The sequence below is a fragment of the Neophocaena asiaeorientalis genome, unplaced genomic scaffold (assembly GCF_003031525.2).
Source record: "Neophocaena asiaeorientalis asiaeorientalis breed wild unplaced genomic scaffold, Neophocaena_asiaeorientalis_V1.1 scaffold102, whole genome shotgun sequence".
Lineage (NCBI taxonomy): Eukaryota > Metazoa > Chordata > Mammalia > Artiodactyla > Phocoenidae > Neophocaena > Neophocaena asiaeorientalis.
The window spans coordinates 4,082,090-4,097,450 of record NW_020175078.1 but is presented as its reverse complement, the minus strand read 5'-3'; the positions used below and the strand labels follow the sequence as shown (position 1 = coordinate 4,097,450).

Here is a 15,361-nt window from a genome sequence, read left to right as displayed (position 1 = left end):
GATAAGTTTAGTACTTTCTGTCTTGAACACGTTACCGTTACCACACGTTCTAAGTATTTTTGAAATAAAGATGCTCTGTAAGCCCAAATTGCTCCTCTTCTTGGTACACCTGAATGATGATACAGCACTGTGGGTAAGAGCTTACAGTGGAGCACCGGTCTGCCCCAGTTCATATCCTGCTTCATATCCCACTCTTACCAGCTATGTGACTTATTTGAACTTGGACAAATCAACTTCTCCATGCTTTAGTTTCCTAATCTGTAAGACAGGGATATTAATAGAACCTACTTTCTAGAATTATTGTGAGCTTTAAATGAATTAATTATGAAAGGTATTAGAACAGTACCTGCACATGGTGAGCTATTTATGAGTAGTTTGGGTGGTAGTTATTTGTGTTTCTTTTGTAAATTGCAGTTCCTATTTCTCCTTTTCTCTTTGATTTTAAGACCTTGTTTACTTTACAGATTTTGGCACTTCTGTGTTGGGAATATTTTTTATTACATCATTTGCCTTTTAATCTCTGTTATATTTTTGTTGTACAGAAATATATTAAAACATCATTGTAAGTTTTGTTACTATTTTTCGTTGATAGCTTCTAGATTTTTACATCATGTTTGGGAAGGACTCTTTCACCCAGTAATTATAAAATATTTCCTATATTTCCTGTACTTTTATAGTTTTACTTTTTATAGGTTATAATCTTTAGTTTTCCCTTTAATTCCCTTTTGCTTATGGTGCTGAGGGGGTGCCAACGTTTTTGTGCCTAAGGTTCTGAAGATTTTATTATGTCTACATACATACATGTGGCATTTCTCTTTTGTTGGCTACCTGGTAGCACAGAAGTTGTATGTAATCAAATCTTTGGTATGTCCCTAATAAGTAACATGTTACCGAATGGAAGAATGTTTTTTCAAAGTTGAGTATGAATTTTGAGCACATATATCCATCTCTTTTAGGTTGAAACAGAGTCTGAGAAACTCAGTTTTTAAATATCACTAACTGTAGGTACTCAGATGTATGCACTTAATAAATGCCAACTTTTTTTTCTCTTAAGTTGTCTTTCTATTGTAGAAACCTACCAGATTCATTTAAGTTCCTTAATCACTTTGACTTACTGTATAACTATTTATTACATTAGGATGCATTTAATTCACTCCTAAGTGTTGTGGCAGAGATGTAATATGATGTGTCTGTGCCTTTATGTACTTGACGCCTACACGTCCACACAGCCTTAGGTAACTGTAAAAGTGTAGGCTTTGTGCCAAGATAAAAGGGATTTTGTTTTGGCGAAGACCAGAAAGCTGGAATACCTCTTTTGCTTAAAGATTTAGAGAGGAAAACATTTGTATTTAAGACAAAGATATTAATATTCATGAGAAGAATGCAAAGCTTATGTGAATTTTGGACGTTAAATGAGAAGGCGCTAGTGAGAGCCCCTTGAGGCTGTTGCACTTCCTCCCGTAACTTAGCGCGTCCACACAAACGCTCATCCTTCTCCTCTGCTGAGCTTTGTAGGGTACATGCACGAGGAGGCCTGAGGTGTGCAAAGCCCCTGCGCACCTGTGGTGGGCCTGCTGTCAGTCTCCCATGGTGCAGGGTGTAGCCAGGACACAGCGGACTAAGCCTCAGCCAGTTGTTGCCCTAGCCATGTTCTAGCCATGGAGGGAAGCTAACATTTTTGGAGCGCCCACTGTGTAAGAGAGGCTGTGGCGAGTGCTTTACATTTAAACCATTCAGTTCTTCTAACAGTTTATCAGCTAAGTATCTTTTCCCCACTTTACAGTTTAGAAAATTGTGACTCAGAGAGATTAAGCAGTTTACCGAGGTCGTTAACTGGCAGCGCTGGGACTTAAACTCGGGTCTAAGGCTAATGCATTTGATCTTTCTATTATACCAGTTGTCTCCTTCCCAGGCAATAACTGGCCATTTGGTTCAGCAGCATTCATTAAATCTGTGGTCAAGTGATGTGGCTTATTAGCAAGTATTGGTCTTACAGATTGGTTGTATGACTTTGGACATTGGACAAGTCATTTTATTATACTCCTGGGCGCTAATAACTTGCATGGTAAATTATGATTGGACTTGGTGGTCCCTAAGGTTGCACAGGTCCTCAGAGGATCTTCTGATGCGTTCACCTTTTCACATTGTGCCTCTCCCTCATTACCCCTTGCAGCTATTACCTTAGTGATGCCTTATTCATTTCTTAAATGGATTACAACCATGCTTCTTTAGAATTTCGATTTTAAAGGATTCATGATTAAATCCCAAAGTCTGCAGGAACACAAAGAATTTGGCTGCTTAGTGAGTGCTGCCATCTTGTGTCTACCATTTTATGAGAGAAAAAATTTTTAATGACAAAAATTATATTTAAGTATGTTTTGGTTTGTTTTGGGTGGATTTTTCTTTTTTTTTAAGCCTAGCCATCTGATTTAGTGGCCCAGAACCTTGGTCATATTGAGATGACAATGTCAGTTAAAAACAGTTTTGACATTTGTTTATGATACCTCCTTTTCTGTTATCCTGTAGTCAAACAGAGTGACATTGAGATGTGAAAACTAATGTGTATCTGTATCAGGGTTCTAAATAATTCCATTTCAAAATTGTTTTTTGAAGAGTTAGTATAAGATGTGAATTCTTCTGTGATGCATGCTCGGCAGTATTAGTATTTTATCTCTTGATACTTGGACCTCATTATGCTCAGTTGTTTCACCTTAAAATTGTGCTTTTGTGTTTATTGACAACAAAATTGTCAAAGGAAGATGGAAGAGCTATATAGGATTTTTAGAGTGTTTTTTTGCTGTGATGTAGTCACTTGCACCAGAAAAGTTTTAAATGAAACTAACTTTCAAAACAGATGACACTGAGAGAATTTTGGCTTTAGTCTTTCAGATGTCTTTATAAATAGTCACACCACCCTTTATAGGCAATGTGCGTTTCTTTGAAAATGTTAAATGGCTTATCATAGCTTTTGTTCTTTTGGACTTTTAAAAACCTGGAATGTGATTATTTTTCAGAATTACTGTCTTAAGTCCATAGAGTTGTAGCTCTGGAAGAAACTCTAAAAATCATAGTTCTTGGAGGCAAGTGTTCCTGGTTCTGATCTTGGGAAAACCTTTTAAAACGAAAATTATATCTCCCTTACAGCACAGACCACGTACTTGGTTCTTAATACATTCCCTTGCTTTCTTCTTCCTTCTGCTTTTACTGCAAAACTCTCTAGGTGGCCTCATGGTTTACCCAGGCTCACAAAACCAATGCATGTCAGAATTGGTTGTAATTAAGTGTTCTGGCTCTTGTTTAGGACAAGAAAATAATAAAGTCACCAGCAGTAATATTTTTTATTTCCAATTTACTGTGTAGTGTTTCATTTCCCTCGGCTGTTTTGTTATAATGTTTTCTTTTGTTTGAATTTTAGGCCACTGAAAGGAATGATATATTTGATGCAAGACAGTCCATTTCAGTCCAGGAATCTACAGTGGTGACAAGGACATGGGACTCCTCCTGCCAGATTCCAAATTGGTCAAGACAATTGACATCCTGGCTGACAACTGTGAGAAAGAACCTTGGATTATTTTATTTTATTTTTGTGGGACACCACAATCCCAAATCCATAGAACACATCAGGTAACCTGTCTTGTCACTTGAGAAAAACATCTCACTTTTTCTTTCAAAATCTTATATACAAAAAGCAAGGAGCCAGAGTACTTTAAGTACCCCCTCCTGCCTTAGTAACCTTAGTGTTTTGAGAATGAACCACTTAACTTTGGTGTGGATATAATTAAGGAAGACTTTTTTTTTTTTAAGCTTTTCAGATGTATTTATGGATTTCTGAAATCTGTTTAGATACTTAGTTGCAAAACATTCTTTCAGGAAAGGAACTCTTGAATTTTCTATATAGGAAAGAGAAGTTCTACTGGTTTTTTCACCCCCCTCTAGATTTTATTAAGAAATTTTCAGGAATACGGAGAAGTTGAAAGAATTTTACAGTGAACAGCCATTTAACCACCCCTGCATTCTATTATTAACATTTTATCTTACTTGCTTTAACCTGCATCTGTCCATCTATATCCATCCCTCTACCTCTCCATCAATTCATCTACATTTTTTGGATGCATTTTGAAATAAGTTGTCTTTGTCCTCACCACACACACAAAAATTTATTTATGTGGTGTGATGGATTGTGTTGATCACTTCACAGTATATAAGTGTATCAAATCATCACGTTGTACTCCTTAGGCTTACACGTTGTTATATATGAATTATATCTCAATAAGGCTCGAAAAAACCGAGTGGTTTACATCAAGTTCTGCTGTTCAGGTTCACATTTCTCACAGGTCCTAAAATGACAGCTTTATCTGATACATTCCTATTTGATATTCAGTGTAAAGTCCCCATTGTTGTCTTAAACTCACTAAAGATATGAAATATATTGGCATCTTATATATTTGATCTATAGAGCCCATACGTGTTGTTTGGCCCTGAATCACATGAGTCAGGAGAGTTTCCAATGCTTGATTCATAACGCTGAACAGTTATTAGTGAAGATTCACAACTGTGTTTTGTATAGACTGTTACTGTCTATTTTTTAAGTTATTTCCTTTTGGAATTGCAGGTTAATGTAACAAATTAGAAATTTCAGAAATCTAGATGAAAGCTATGACAGGAAAATTTTTTTTCACAGGGTAATACTTATAATATCCCTTCAGAGAAAAAGATTTCTGATGTCACCTAAATATGCATTTATAATTCTCCAGCCATTACCTTACATCTCAATAGGGCTTATTCCTTAATGTTTCTTGGGAATTTTCACAAGTGGTGTGCACATCAAAATCACCTCATACCCTTATTATAGCCCTTATCTCATTGTTTTATGATTTTTTATTTTTGAATATGTCTGCCACTAAACTGTATTTTGCAGCTCCTTAGAAGCAGGAATTTTGCTTCTATCCGTGTATATTTTACATTATTCCTGGAACATAGAAGGCACTTAGTCAATGTTGTGCACGAACTCAATGTAAGAAATATTTCGAACTGAATTAATTTTTTTTTTCTTGCTTGCTAAGGCTTCAAGTTCCCTGTAGAATTCTAAAATAACCTTTGCTAATGAGGATGTCTGATACTGTTACTGTAAAAAATGAAACTGAAACAATGAAGGATTTGGAGGCAGAAGTGAAAGATACAACCGGAGTTGAAAATCTTATCAAATCTGAAAACTATGGGAAGATTTTGGCAGAGAAGAATGAACGTTGCATTGACAACAATATTGATTTGCAGGTAAACAGGATTTTCCCCCCGGCTACAAATATTAAATATTCTCTATATAATTATACTTTTCATACAAAACTCACTTTCAGAATTGTAAAAGGGTAAGTTGACCTTTTGAGACATGCCTACCAGCTGTTTTTTGGAATCATCTGGATTAGCTTGTTGAGTCTAGCTCTTTGATTTGCTTGTATCATGTAATATATTTCTTTTTATTTGTATGTGGCCAATATGTTTTTTTAGTGGCTTTATACTTTTTTGTTCTATTCTGCGCCTATCCGTGTTGTGAGAGTCGAAAATAACCTAAGATTAGAGGATATTAGAATTAGAGAGATTGAAACTGCAGGAGTTGTGTTGGCAAAAACAACCCTAGGGGAAGCAATTGATCAACTATGACTGAGAAAAGAGGTTGGTGGGGAAAAAAAGGTCACTTGAGGCTTTTGATGCTACACATGTATGATGACTTAGAACTAACCACTCAGAAGGCTTTTAATTCTAGGCATGGATAGAAATTGATGAGTTGGTCCACAGATTCAAGATAGATAAAAATTGTTTCAAGTAGGACTCACAGTGTTCACTTCTCAGTGTTCCTGTTATCTATTGCTGTACAACAGCTGATCACAAAACAAAGCTCACAATTTTAAAACAACATTTTGTTTTTTAATAGATCATGATTTGTGAGTCAGGTTTTGGCACAAGGGCTTGGCTGAGTGAATCTTCTCTCATACAAGGCGTCAAAAGAGATCCCTCGCTGATATTTAAATGGCAGGTGGGCTGGCCTGGAAGGTCCACAACTCTTTCACTCACATACCTGGCCCCTTGGTGGGAATGGCTGGAATGTAGGTTCAGCTGGAACTGGGAGCACCTACCTGTGGTCCCTCCAGCACAGTAGGCTCAGGTAATCAGACTCATTATGGGCAACTCAGAGTTCCAGAAAGAATGTTCCAATAGCCAAGCAAAGCTGCAAGCTTTCTTTTGACCTAGGCTCAGAAGTCTCAGAATGTCACTTCCACTGCTGTCTTTTGATGACACATGTCAATAAAGCCTGCCTGGATTCAAGGGAGGAGGCATAAGACCCTGCGCGCTGGCTTTTCTCTAGTTGCGGTGAACGGGGACCACTCCTCTCTCTGGTGCGCAGGCTTCTCATTGTGGTGGCTTCTCCTGCTGTGGAGCGCGGGCTCCAGGCGTGCGGGCTTCAGTAGTTGTGGCTCGTAAGTTCTAGAGTGCAGGTTCAGTAGTTGTGGCACATGGGCTTAGTTGCTCCGCGGCATGTGGGATCCTCCCAGCCCAGGGCTCGAACCTGTGTGCCCCTCATTGGCAGGCAGACTCTCAACCACTGCGCTACCAGGGAAGCCAAACATTTCTGTTTCAGTTTAACCCTATGAATAAAGAATTCATTTTTGGAGAAAATATTCTGTCATTCTTTCTACATCCTAAAGACCTTGAGGGCTACATGCCAAAACTTGTATCTTATTTTTGTAGAATAATTTAAGAAGGTTCTTTTAAAGGTTATTTCATTCCTTCATTCAGTCAAAAACTTTATTCTTCATTATATGCCAGAAATGTGTTAGAAATTGATAGCAACTCATACAGCAGTAAAAAAGCATTTAGGCCCCACTGATTCAGTATAGTAAGTTGGTAATTATCTAAGAAATTTGGAGGAATAACATAATTTTTCTAGTCATTTTTAGTAATAGCACTTGCAAAAAATTGTCATGCCTGCAGTCAGTACACTCAGTGATGACAGAATGCCAGTATCCTGATTGGATCAGAGAAAATGCTTAAATTCTATTGCATTTGTGATTGAAATAGTAAAAGATTTCCTTCTAGTTTCTTTTCTACACCTAATGTTCACTCTTTCAGGTCACGTTTATCAACAAGCAATTAATTTGGATTATAGCATACCTTGAACTTACTGCAGGTTCGTTTCCAGACCACTGCAGTAAAGCAAATATCACGATAAAGCAAGTCACACGAAGTTTCCCAGCATATATAAAAGTTATGTTTATGCTCTACTGTAGTCTGTTAAGGGTGCAATAGCATTATGTATTAATTCGTAGTGAACTTTTAATTAAGGTTCAGACCTTAATTAAAAATACTTTATTGCTAAAAAAACTGCTAACCATCATGTGAGCCTTCAGCAAAGCATAATCTTTTTGCTGGTGGAGCATCTTGCCTAGATGCTGATGGCTGCTGACTGATCAGGGTGGTGGTTGCTAAAGGTTGGGGTCACTGTGGCCATTTCTTAAAATAAGACAATGAAGTTTGCTGCATCAATTTACACTTCCTTTCACAAACCATTTCTCTGTAGCATGCAATGATGTTTGGTAACATTTTACTGACAGTAGAACTTCTTTCAAAATTGGAATTAGGGCTTCCCTGGTGGTGCAGTGGTTGAGAGTCCGCCTGCCAATGCAGGGGACGCGGGTTCGTGCCCTGGTCTGGGAGGATCCCACAGGCCGCGGAGCGGCTGGGCCCATGAGCCATGGCGTCTGAGCCTGCACGTCCAGAGCCTGTGCTCTGCAACGGGAGAGGCCACAACAGTGAGAGGCCCGCGTACCCCCAAAAAAAAAAAAAATTGGAATCAAATCCTCTCAGACCTGGCTGCTGCTTCATCATCCAAGTTTATCAAATATTCTAAATCCTTTGTTGTCATTTCAATAATTTTCACAGCATCTTCACCAGGAGTAGATGCCATCTCAAGAAACCACTCTCCTTGCTCACCCACAGGAAGCAACTCCTTGTCTGTTAAAAGTTTTATCATAAGATTGCAGCAGTTCATTCATGTCTTCAGGCTCCACTTCTAATTCTAGTTCCTTTGCTGTTTCCACTGCATCTGCTGTTACTTCCTCCACTGAAGTCTTGAACCCCTCAAAGTCATCCAGGAGGGTTGGAATCAAATTCTTCCAAACTGCTATTACTGTTCATATTTTGACAGCTTCTCATGAATCACACGTGTTCTGAATGGCACCTAGAATGGTGAATCTTTCCAGAGGCTTTCAATTTACTTTGCCCAGATCCGTCAGAAGAATCACTGTTTGTGGCAGCTATAGCCTTACAAAATGCATTTATTAAGTAATAAGACTTGAAAGTTGAAATTACTCATTGATCCATGGGCTGCAGAATGGATGTTGTGTTAGCAGGCATGAAAACAGCACGGATCTTGTTGTACATCTCCATCAGAGCTCTTGGGTGACCAGGTGCATTGTCAGTGAGTGGTAGTATCAATATTTTGAAAGGAATCTTTTTTTCCGTGCAGTAGGTCTCAACAGTGGGCTTAAAATATTCAGTTAACCATGCTGTAAATAGATGTGCTGTCATCTAGGCTTTGTTGTTCCACTAATAGAGCACAGGTAGCGTAGGTTTAGTATAATTCTGAAGGGCCCTAGGATTTTCAGGATGGTAAATGAGCACTGGCTTCAACTTAAAGTCACCAGCTGCATTAGCCCCTAACAAGAGAATCAGCCTGTCCTTTGAAACTTTGAAGCCAGGCATTGATTTCTCCTCTCTAGCTATGGAAGTCCTAGATGGCATCTTTTTCCAGTAGAAGGCTATTAGATCTTCTGGATAACTTGCTGCAGCTTCTACATCACACTTGCTGTTTCACCTTGCACTTTTATGTTACGGAGATGGCTTCTTTTCTTCAACCTCATGAACCAACCTCTGTTGGCTTCAATCTTCCACAGCTTCCTCACCTCTCTCAACCTTCACAGAATTGCTGAGAGTCAGAGCTTTGCTCTGAATTAGGCTTTGGCTTAAGGGAATGTTGTGGCTGCTTGGATTTTCTATCCAGACCACTACAACTCTCTCCGTATCAGCAGTAAGGCAGTTTCACTTTTCTGTCGGTGTGTTCACTGGAGTAGCACTTTCCTCCAAGAACTTTTCTCTTGTGCTCACAACTTGGCTGATTGCTTGGCACAGCAGCCCTAGCCTTCAGTCTGTCTCAGCTTTCGATATGCCTTCCTTACTAAACTTAATCATTTCTAGCTCTTGAATTAAACTGAGAGACGTGTGACTCTGCCTTTCACTTGAACACTTAAATGCCAGTATAGGATTATTAACTGGCCTGATTTCAGTGTTATTGTATCTCAGGGAACTGGGAGGCCAGAGGAGACGGAGAGAGACGGGAACGGCTGGCCGGTTGGTGGAGCAGTGAGAACACACACACACATTGGTTAAGCTTGCCATCTTACGTGGATGTGGTTTGATGCACCCCAAAACAATTACAGTAGTAACATCAAAGATCACTGATCACAGGTCGCCATGACAAATAAAATAATAATGACAGAGTTTGAAATATTCTGAGAATTACCAAAAGTGAGCAGATGCTGTCGGGAAAATGGTGCCGATAGACTTGCAGGGTTGCCACAGACCTTCAGTTTGTAAAAACACAGTATCTGACAAGTGCAGTAAAATGAGGTATGCCTGTATTGCATTTCCTACCATGTCTGTTGTGTTGCCCTTGGCAATAAGCACAAAAACGTTTTGACGACCATTCTTGAATCATGGCCCAGTTGTTCATACTACAGGAGAATTTCATGCATTCCCCAAACACTTACTGAAAACCTATTCCATGGCAAGGACATAGTGTAGCAAGGAAAAATGGGCCTGGTCTCTGACATCACATTCCGTATAGTATGGTGACTGTAACGACTGGGGGAGGAACAAGGAGAATATGAGAATTTGTTTTATGTTAATCCACTGAATGCTATATTTGTTGTTTACTCAAATGTTTATTAAGAATTTACTGTATGTGGGTATATTTACTCTGCTTGGAGATTTTGAAGTCCAAGATGCCTCTGTGCAAGGTGTCTGGCAAGGGGCTTACAGTTGGAATAATATACAGAGAAGAGATTTAAGTAATGGAAATTAGGAATGAAGTATATAAAACTAGAAAAAAATTGTCATTCTGTTTTCGCATAATGTAAAATAAAGTCAGCTGTTTTAAGAATCAACAGGGAATAGAGCGTCTTGTTGAAAAAATAATCCGGTTAATATACAGTTACCTCTTAACTTAATAGGGAGTTACCTATTATGAAATGCCTTTTTTAAAAAATACTACTAGGCATTTCGTCTTCTTTTGTTACCTCTAAGATACTGCCTGAAGGTTTAATTTTAAATAGCAACTATTATTTTTACTCAAATTTTAGATGTATGTACCAATTAATGTAGGTTCCCTATTAAGAATTTTGAATTAGTCAATATATTCTCTGCTTTCCTCTCTATCATTCTGAAAGTTAGCTACCGTGAATATAATTTATGTGTGTTGTCTTCCTTCAGCATCGTAATGTTTAAAGTGACTTAGGGGGCTTCCCTGGTGGCGCAGTGGTTGAGAGTCCGCCTGCCGATGCAGGGGACATGGGTTCGTGCCCCAGTCCGGGAAGATCCCACATGCCACGGAACAGCTGGGCTTGTGAGCCATGGCCACTGAGCCTGCACGTCCAGAGCCTGTGCTCCACAACGGGAGAGGCCACAACAGTGAGAGGCCCGCATACCGAAAAAATAAAGTGACTTAGGGAAATGGAAATGTTTTCCTAAGGAAGCATACATTTCATCCATTTCCAAGTCTTAATTTCCTGACCATCCCCTTAATATTTTATTTAGAAAAACTCATTTTTAAATGAAGGGATGTCATAGTATAAAACTGTAAAGAAATCTTATGATTTTCTACTGTTTGTATAAAACTGTAAAGAAATCTTATGATTTTCTACTGTTTGTTAAGGATAACATTTACATAAAATGTTCTTCATTTGTTCACTGCTATGTGATCCAAACCCAGATGATCCCCTAGTGCCAGAGGTTGCATGGATCTATAAAACAGACAGAGATAAGTACAGCAGGCTGTCTCGGGAATGGACTCAGAAGTATGCCATGTGATGCTACCTTAAAGTCAGAATAACCTTCATTACAACTGGAATAAACTTTAAATTATGGTTCCTTTTTTGATTTTCTTATCTGGCTGCTCCCCTGTCAGACCTAATCTTTTTTCATTTTACATTTTGTTTACCTCCCTCCATTCATTCACATGCTCATCTGCGAATACTTACGTTCTTCCAGCTTTGGACAGTAACTGCTTTTAGAAGCTGTAGAGTAGTTACAAGAGAACAGTTACCCAAGATTCAGAAGTGTTTTTTTAAAAAATGGAGCATGTATATTATGTGGCCAGAGTTTTCACTCTAACTTTGTTATGAGACTAAAACCATTCCTCACTGCTCTAATGTGCTGAAGAATCATCTGAGGGGGAGGAAGGTGGAAGCTGAGTTGTCACATCAAAGCAAGCAGCATTATTCTAGCAGCATCCATTCTTGTTTAAACCCTCCACTGTTAGAGATTTGAGGTTCCATGATATACTTTATGCTCATAACTGATGTGGCTGGAGAATTGGTATTGAATTGATAGCATCAGCAGAATGGAAAATGTGATGTGTTTTGTGCATGTCAATGAAGGAATGACCTGCTCTTGTTCTACAGAGAATGGAAATTGGAAGTCAAACACTCTTTGTATTCCAAAATAGGGTCTCACACATTTTGTAATTTTCATTTACATTGTTAGGAGGCTTGGAGCTATTAGTTAATCTATCTTCCAATACACTGTTTAATATAACACTGAGTAAATGATGCAAGTTGTCAATGGATAAGTGATAAACTGGTAGCTCTGCTACTAATTGATTTTTCTTCAATAAAGTTGCATAAACCAAAATAATAATAATTTCATCAAGCTGGAGAGAGGCCAGCAGACATTAGGCATCACCTTGAATGGTTCCAAGCAGATATTATCTCATAGAACTCCTTGACCATTTCTTCTATAAATAATTTCGCTTCTGTGACTCTATTCTTCAGAAATGTTAATTGTGTTTTTTATTCAGTTTTATTTGAAACTATATAATCTTTTAGAGAATTTTTAGGGTTACTTTCTTAAGAATTTCTTAAGAATGCTTTAGAAGTAATTCAAGCAGTATGTGTGCATTAATGTCAAGAAGTTCACTTTCCCACATAATTGCTTTGGAGTTGTTCTGAATTGTTGATATGGTCCCAAATAATTGTACAAAGGGTTTTTGCTTAGTAATTTTTCTGTTGCCACACACACACCATTCCTCTTGCAAATCTTGAGTGATAGGTTGGACTTTGTATGATTATTAAATATTTGGAAGGTTTGGGGTAGTGAGGTGTCAGGTTTCTAAATCCAGAAAAATCTTAATTTGTTAGACTACCACTAACCTTTAACATGGGATAAATGGGTGGGGGGAGTGTTTGCTTTGGTTTCCTTTGTATAACTTAATCATGTGGTCGTTGTGGTTTGATTTTTCTCAGAGATAGATTTTTCACATTAAATTTAGGGTAAATTACTTGTGTTTATTTCCGCCATTTATTTGAAATGTAAAATTAGGAATCTTATGCTCTAAGGTTCAAACTCAGCTTTCCCATGGTTTTACAATTGTATCTTTGTACTTGACAAATGCTTTGTCTAGGGATGATCATCTGTATACATGTACCTATAAATACAATCCAAAACGTATTTCGGAGCAGTTCAAACATTGATCCCTCTTCCCACAAACTACTGAACAGTAGGATGGCGAGTCCAAATTGTGTTGGTAACCCTTGTTATGGAGGAAATAATAGAACTGATTTTTGTTAACAAGTAGGCCTCACGTGCCAGAGTGCATGAACAGCTTCTGATATATATGAGTGAATTTTCTATACACAGAATCAGTTGAAGCAGGTGTTTAGTATATCCTCAGCTTCTATAGCAAGCCCTGTGATAATTAATATGCGACTTTTACATCTTGTATTCCCCAAGTTAGTTCCAATGTATTTATTTAAAAGGGGGAGGATAGGGCAAGTAAGGGACAGGAAAGCAATGACAGTCTAATAAGGTTATCAGAAAAGCTCAGGGGGGAGACCACACTTCTCCAACCGTGAGGTTAATGGGCATCAAATTCCTTAATTGAGGAAACATGTAAAGAAGTTTCTGTTTAAAGGGCTCAGTAAGATTATGTCCATGTAAAATCATACAAATCTTAACTATTTTTTCCTCAAAGATAAAAGGCTGTATGTAATATACCTGCTACATAGTAAAAGCCCAACAGATGGTAGATGCTGTTAGTAATATGATATTTATAATCATCATCATAATCATTACTAATTATTCATTAGCAATAGCACAACTATATTGTTCCTCAGATTGATCCCTTTATTGTCATGCAACATCAGATTTTTTTCTTTAGTAATTAAAAGTAAAATTTATTTCTTGACATAAGCTCCCAAAATTTTCAATACAGTACTTTTTCTATGTATTAAGTTCCCTATCTGTATACTGTACTTTTGTCTTTAAAAGTATTTAATGAGTTCAACTTTTAAAACTTAAAATTGACTTCCCATAGTACATTTTACCTTTCTAATTATTTCTACGATTTGGTGCTCTTTCTATTGAACCTGGGTGATATATACACATGATAGCTAGCACATTTGCTTTTCACAGTGCTTTATTATGACATGTATAAAGAAGATGTTCCCCACATCTTGCAGATGTAGAATGCTTTTACATAATACTTTTACTTCCTCCAATAACTTTCACATATATCATCGTTAGGATGGTGGATGGTAAGATCCTTTATCTTCATTTAATATACGGGGTAACTATAAACCAGAGTCCTTGACTTTCTCCAGGGACTTTACCTTAGATATTTAATCCTGTGCCTTTGGATTTTTGTTGTTGTTGTTGTTGGAGTATAGTTGATTTATAATGTTGTGTTTAGTTTCAGGTGTACAGCAAAGTGATTTAGTTATACATATACGGATATCTATTCTGTTTCATATTCTTTTCCCATATAGGCTATTGCAGAGTATTGAGTAGAGTTCCGTGTGCTGTGCAGTAGGTCCTTGTTGTTTATCTCTTTTATATATAGTAGTGTGTATATGTTAATCCCAACCTCCTAATTTATCCCTCCCCCCCCTTCCCCTTTGGTAACCATAAGTTTGTTTTTCTAAGTCTGTGAGTCTGTTTCTGTTTTGTAAATAAGTTCATTTGTGTCAATTTTAGATTCCACAGCCTTTGGGTTTTTAATCCTGTGCCTTTTTGCCCAGAGCATTAAATGGTATAAACAAATTAGTGATTGGGGGTGGTTTGTCAGTTTATTGATGTTTTTTAAAAGTCCACTCTGTCAACTCAGAAAACTTTGTTGTTTTCTGTTATTCCGGTAGAAAATATCAGCCTGGGCGTCTTTTGTTCTTACTATTCTTGACCTTTAGCTGACATTTACACTTCAATTCATTATCTTCTCTCAATAATTACCATTGGGGACTTCCCTGTCCGTCCAGCAGTTAACAGTCGCCTTCAAATGCAAGGGGTGGGGGTTCGATCCCTGGTTGAGGAGCTAAGATCCCACATGCCTCGGGGCCAAAAAACCAAAACATAAAACAGAAGCAATATAATAACAAATTCTATAAAGACTTTAAAAATGATCCACATCAAAAAAATTATTAAAAAAATATAATTAACATTATCTTGAAAAGTAGTGAGAATTAGTAAGGTCTTCAAAGTATATTAAGAGCGTTAGTTGAAAGGTGTCAACTGTTATCATTAATTTTGTTCATAATAATTACAAATAAAAAATGATCCTCTTTTTGAAATAAGTTAGATTTACTCTTAATTGAGTGATATTAATTGGTAGTTAGTTTTATGAAAACACAGTACAACTCATAAAGATTATTTTGTTCTTTCTTAGCAATACATAAATCTCATAGTTCATGATTTCAGTGCTTTTGTTTTTTTTCCTTTATTTTCTTTCATAATAAACTTTAAACAGATCTAAACTCGTCCTAGCAGTACAAAGATAGCAAAGAAGATTACTGAAAATATTAGACCAAAAGAGACATTATGGGGAATTCCCTAGCAGTCCAATGGCTAGGACTCCACGCTTCCACTGAGGTGGCATGAGTTTGATCACTGGTTGGGGAACTAAGATCCTGCATGCTGCATGGTGCAGCCAAAAAAAAAAAAAAAGGAGAGACAGAGCCATTATGATAAGCAAAGAAACATTAGAAAACAAAACCTATAGATTATTCCTTAATATTAAGTTGACTACATGGATTTAGATTTT

General features: G+C 37.4%; 1 protein-coding gene across 5 annotated transcripts in view; it reads left to right on the top strand.

The window, feature by feature from the left end:
* The window catches only part of R3HDM1 (R3H domain containing 1), a 177,229-nt gene that overhangs the window by 63,572 nt on the left and 98,296 nt on the right, over positions 1-15,361 (top strand). For all 5 annotated transcript variants that reach the window (XM_024764119.1, XM_024764118.1, XM_024764117.1 and 2 more), the window contains exons 2-3: positions 3,416-3,624; positions 5,064-5,274. In XM_024764119.1, the coding sequence (XP_024619887.1) occupies positions 5,104-5,274 (171 nt within the window). In that variant the 5' untranslated portion in view covers positions 3,416-3,624; positions 5,064-5,103. The remainder of the gene's footprint in view (positions 1-3,415; positions 3,625-5,063; positions 5,275-15,361) is intronic.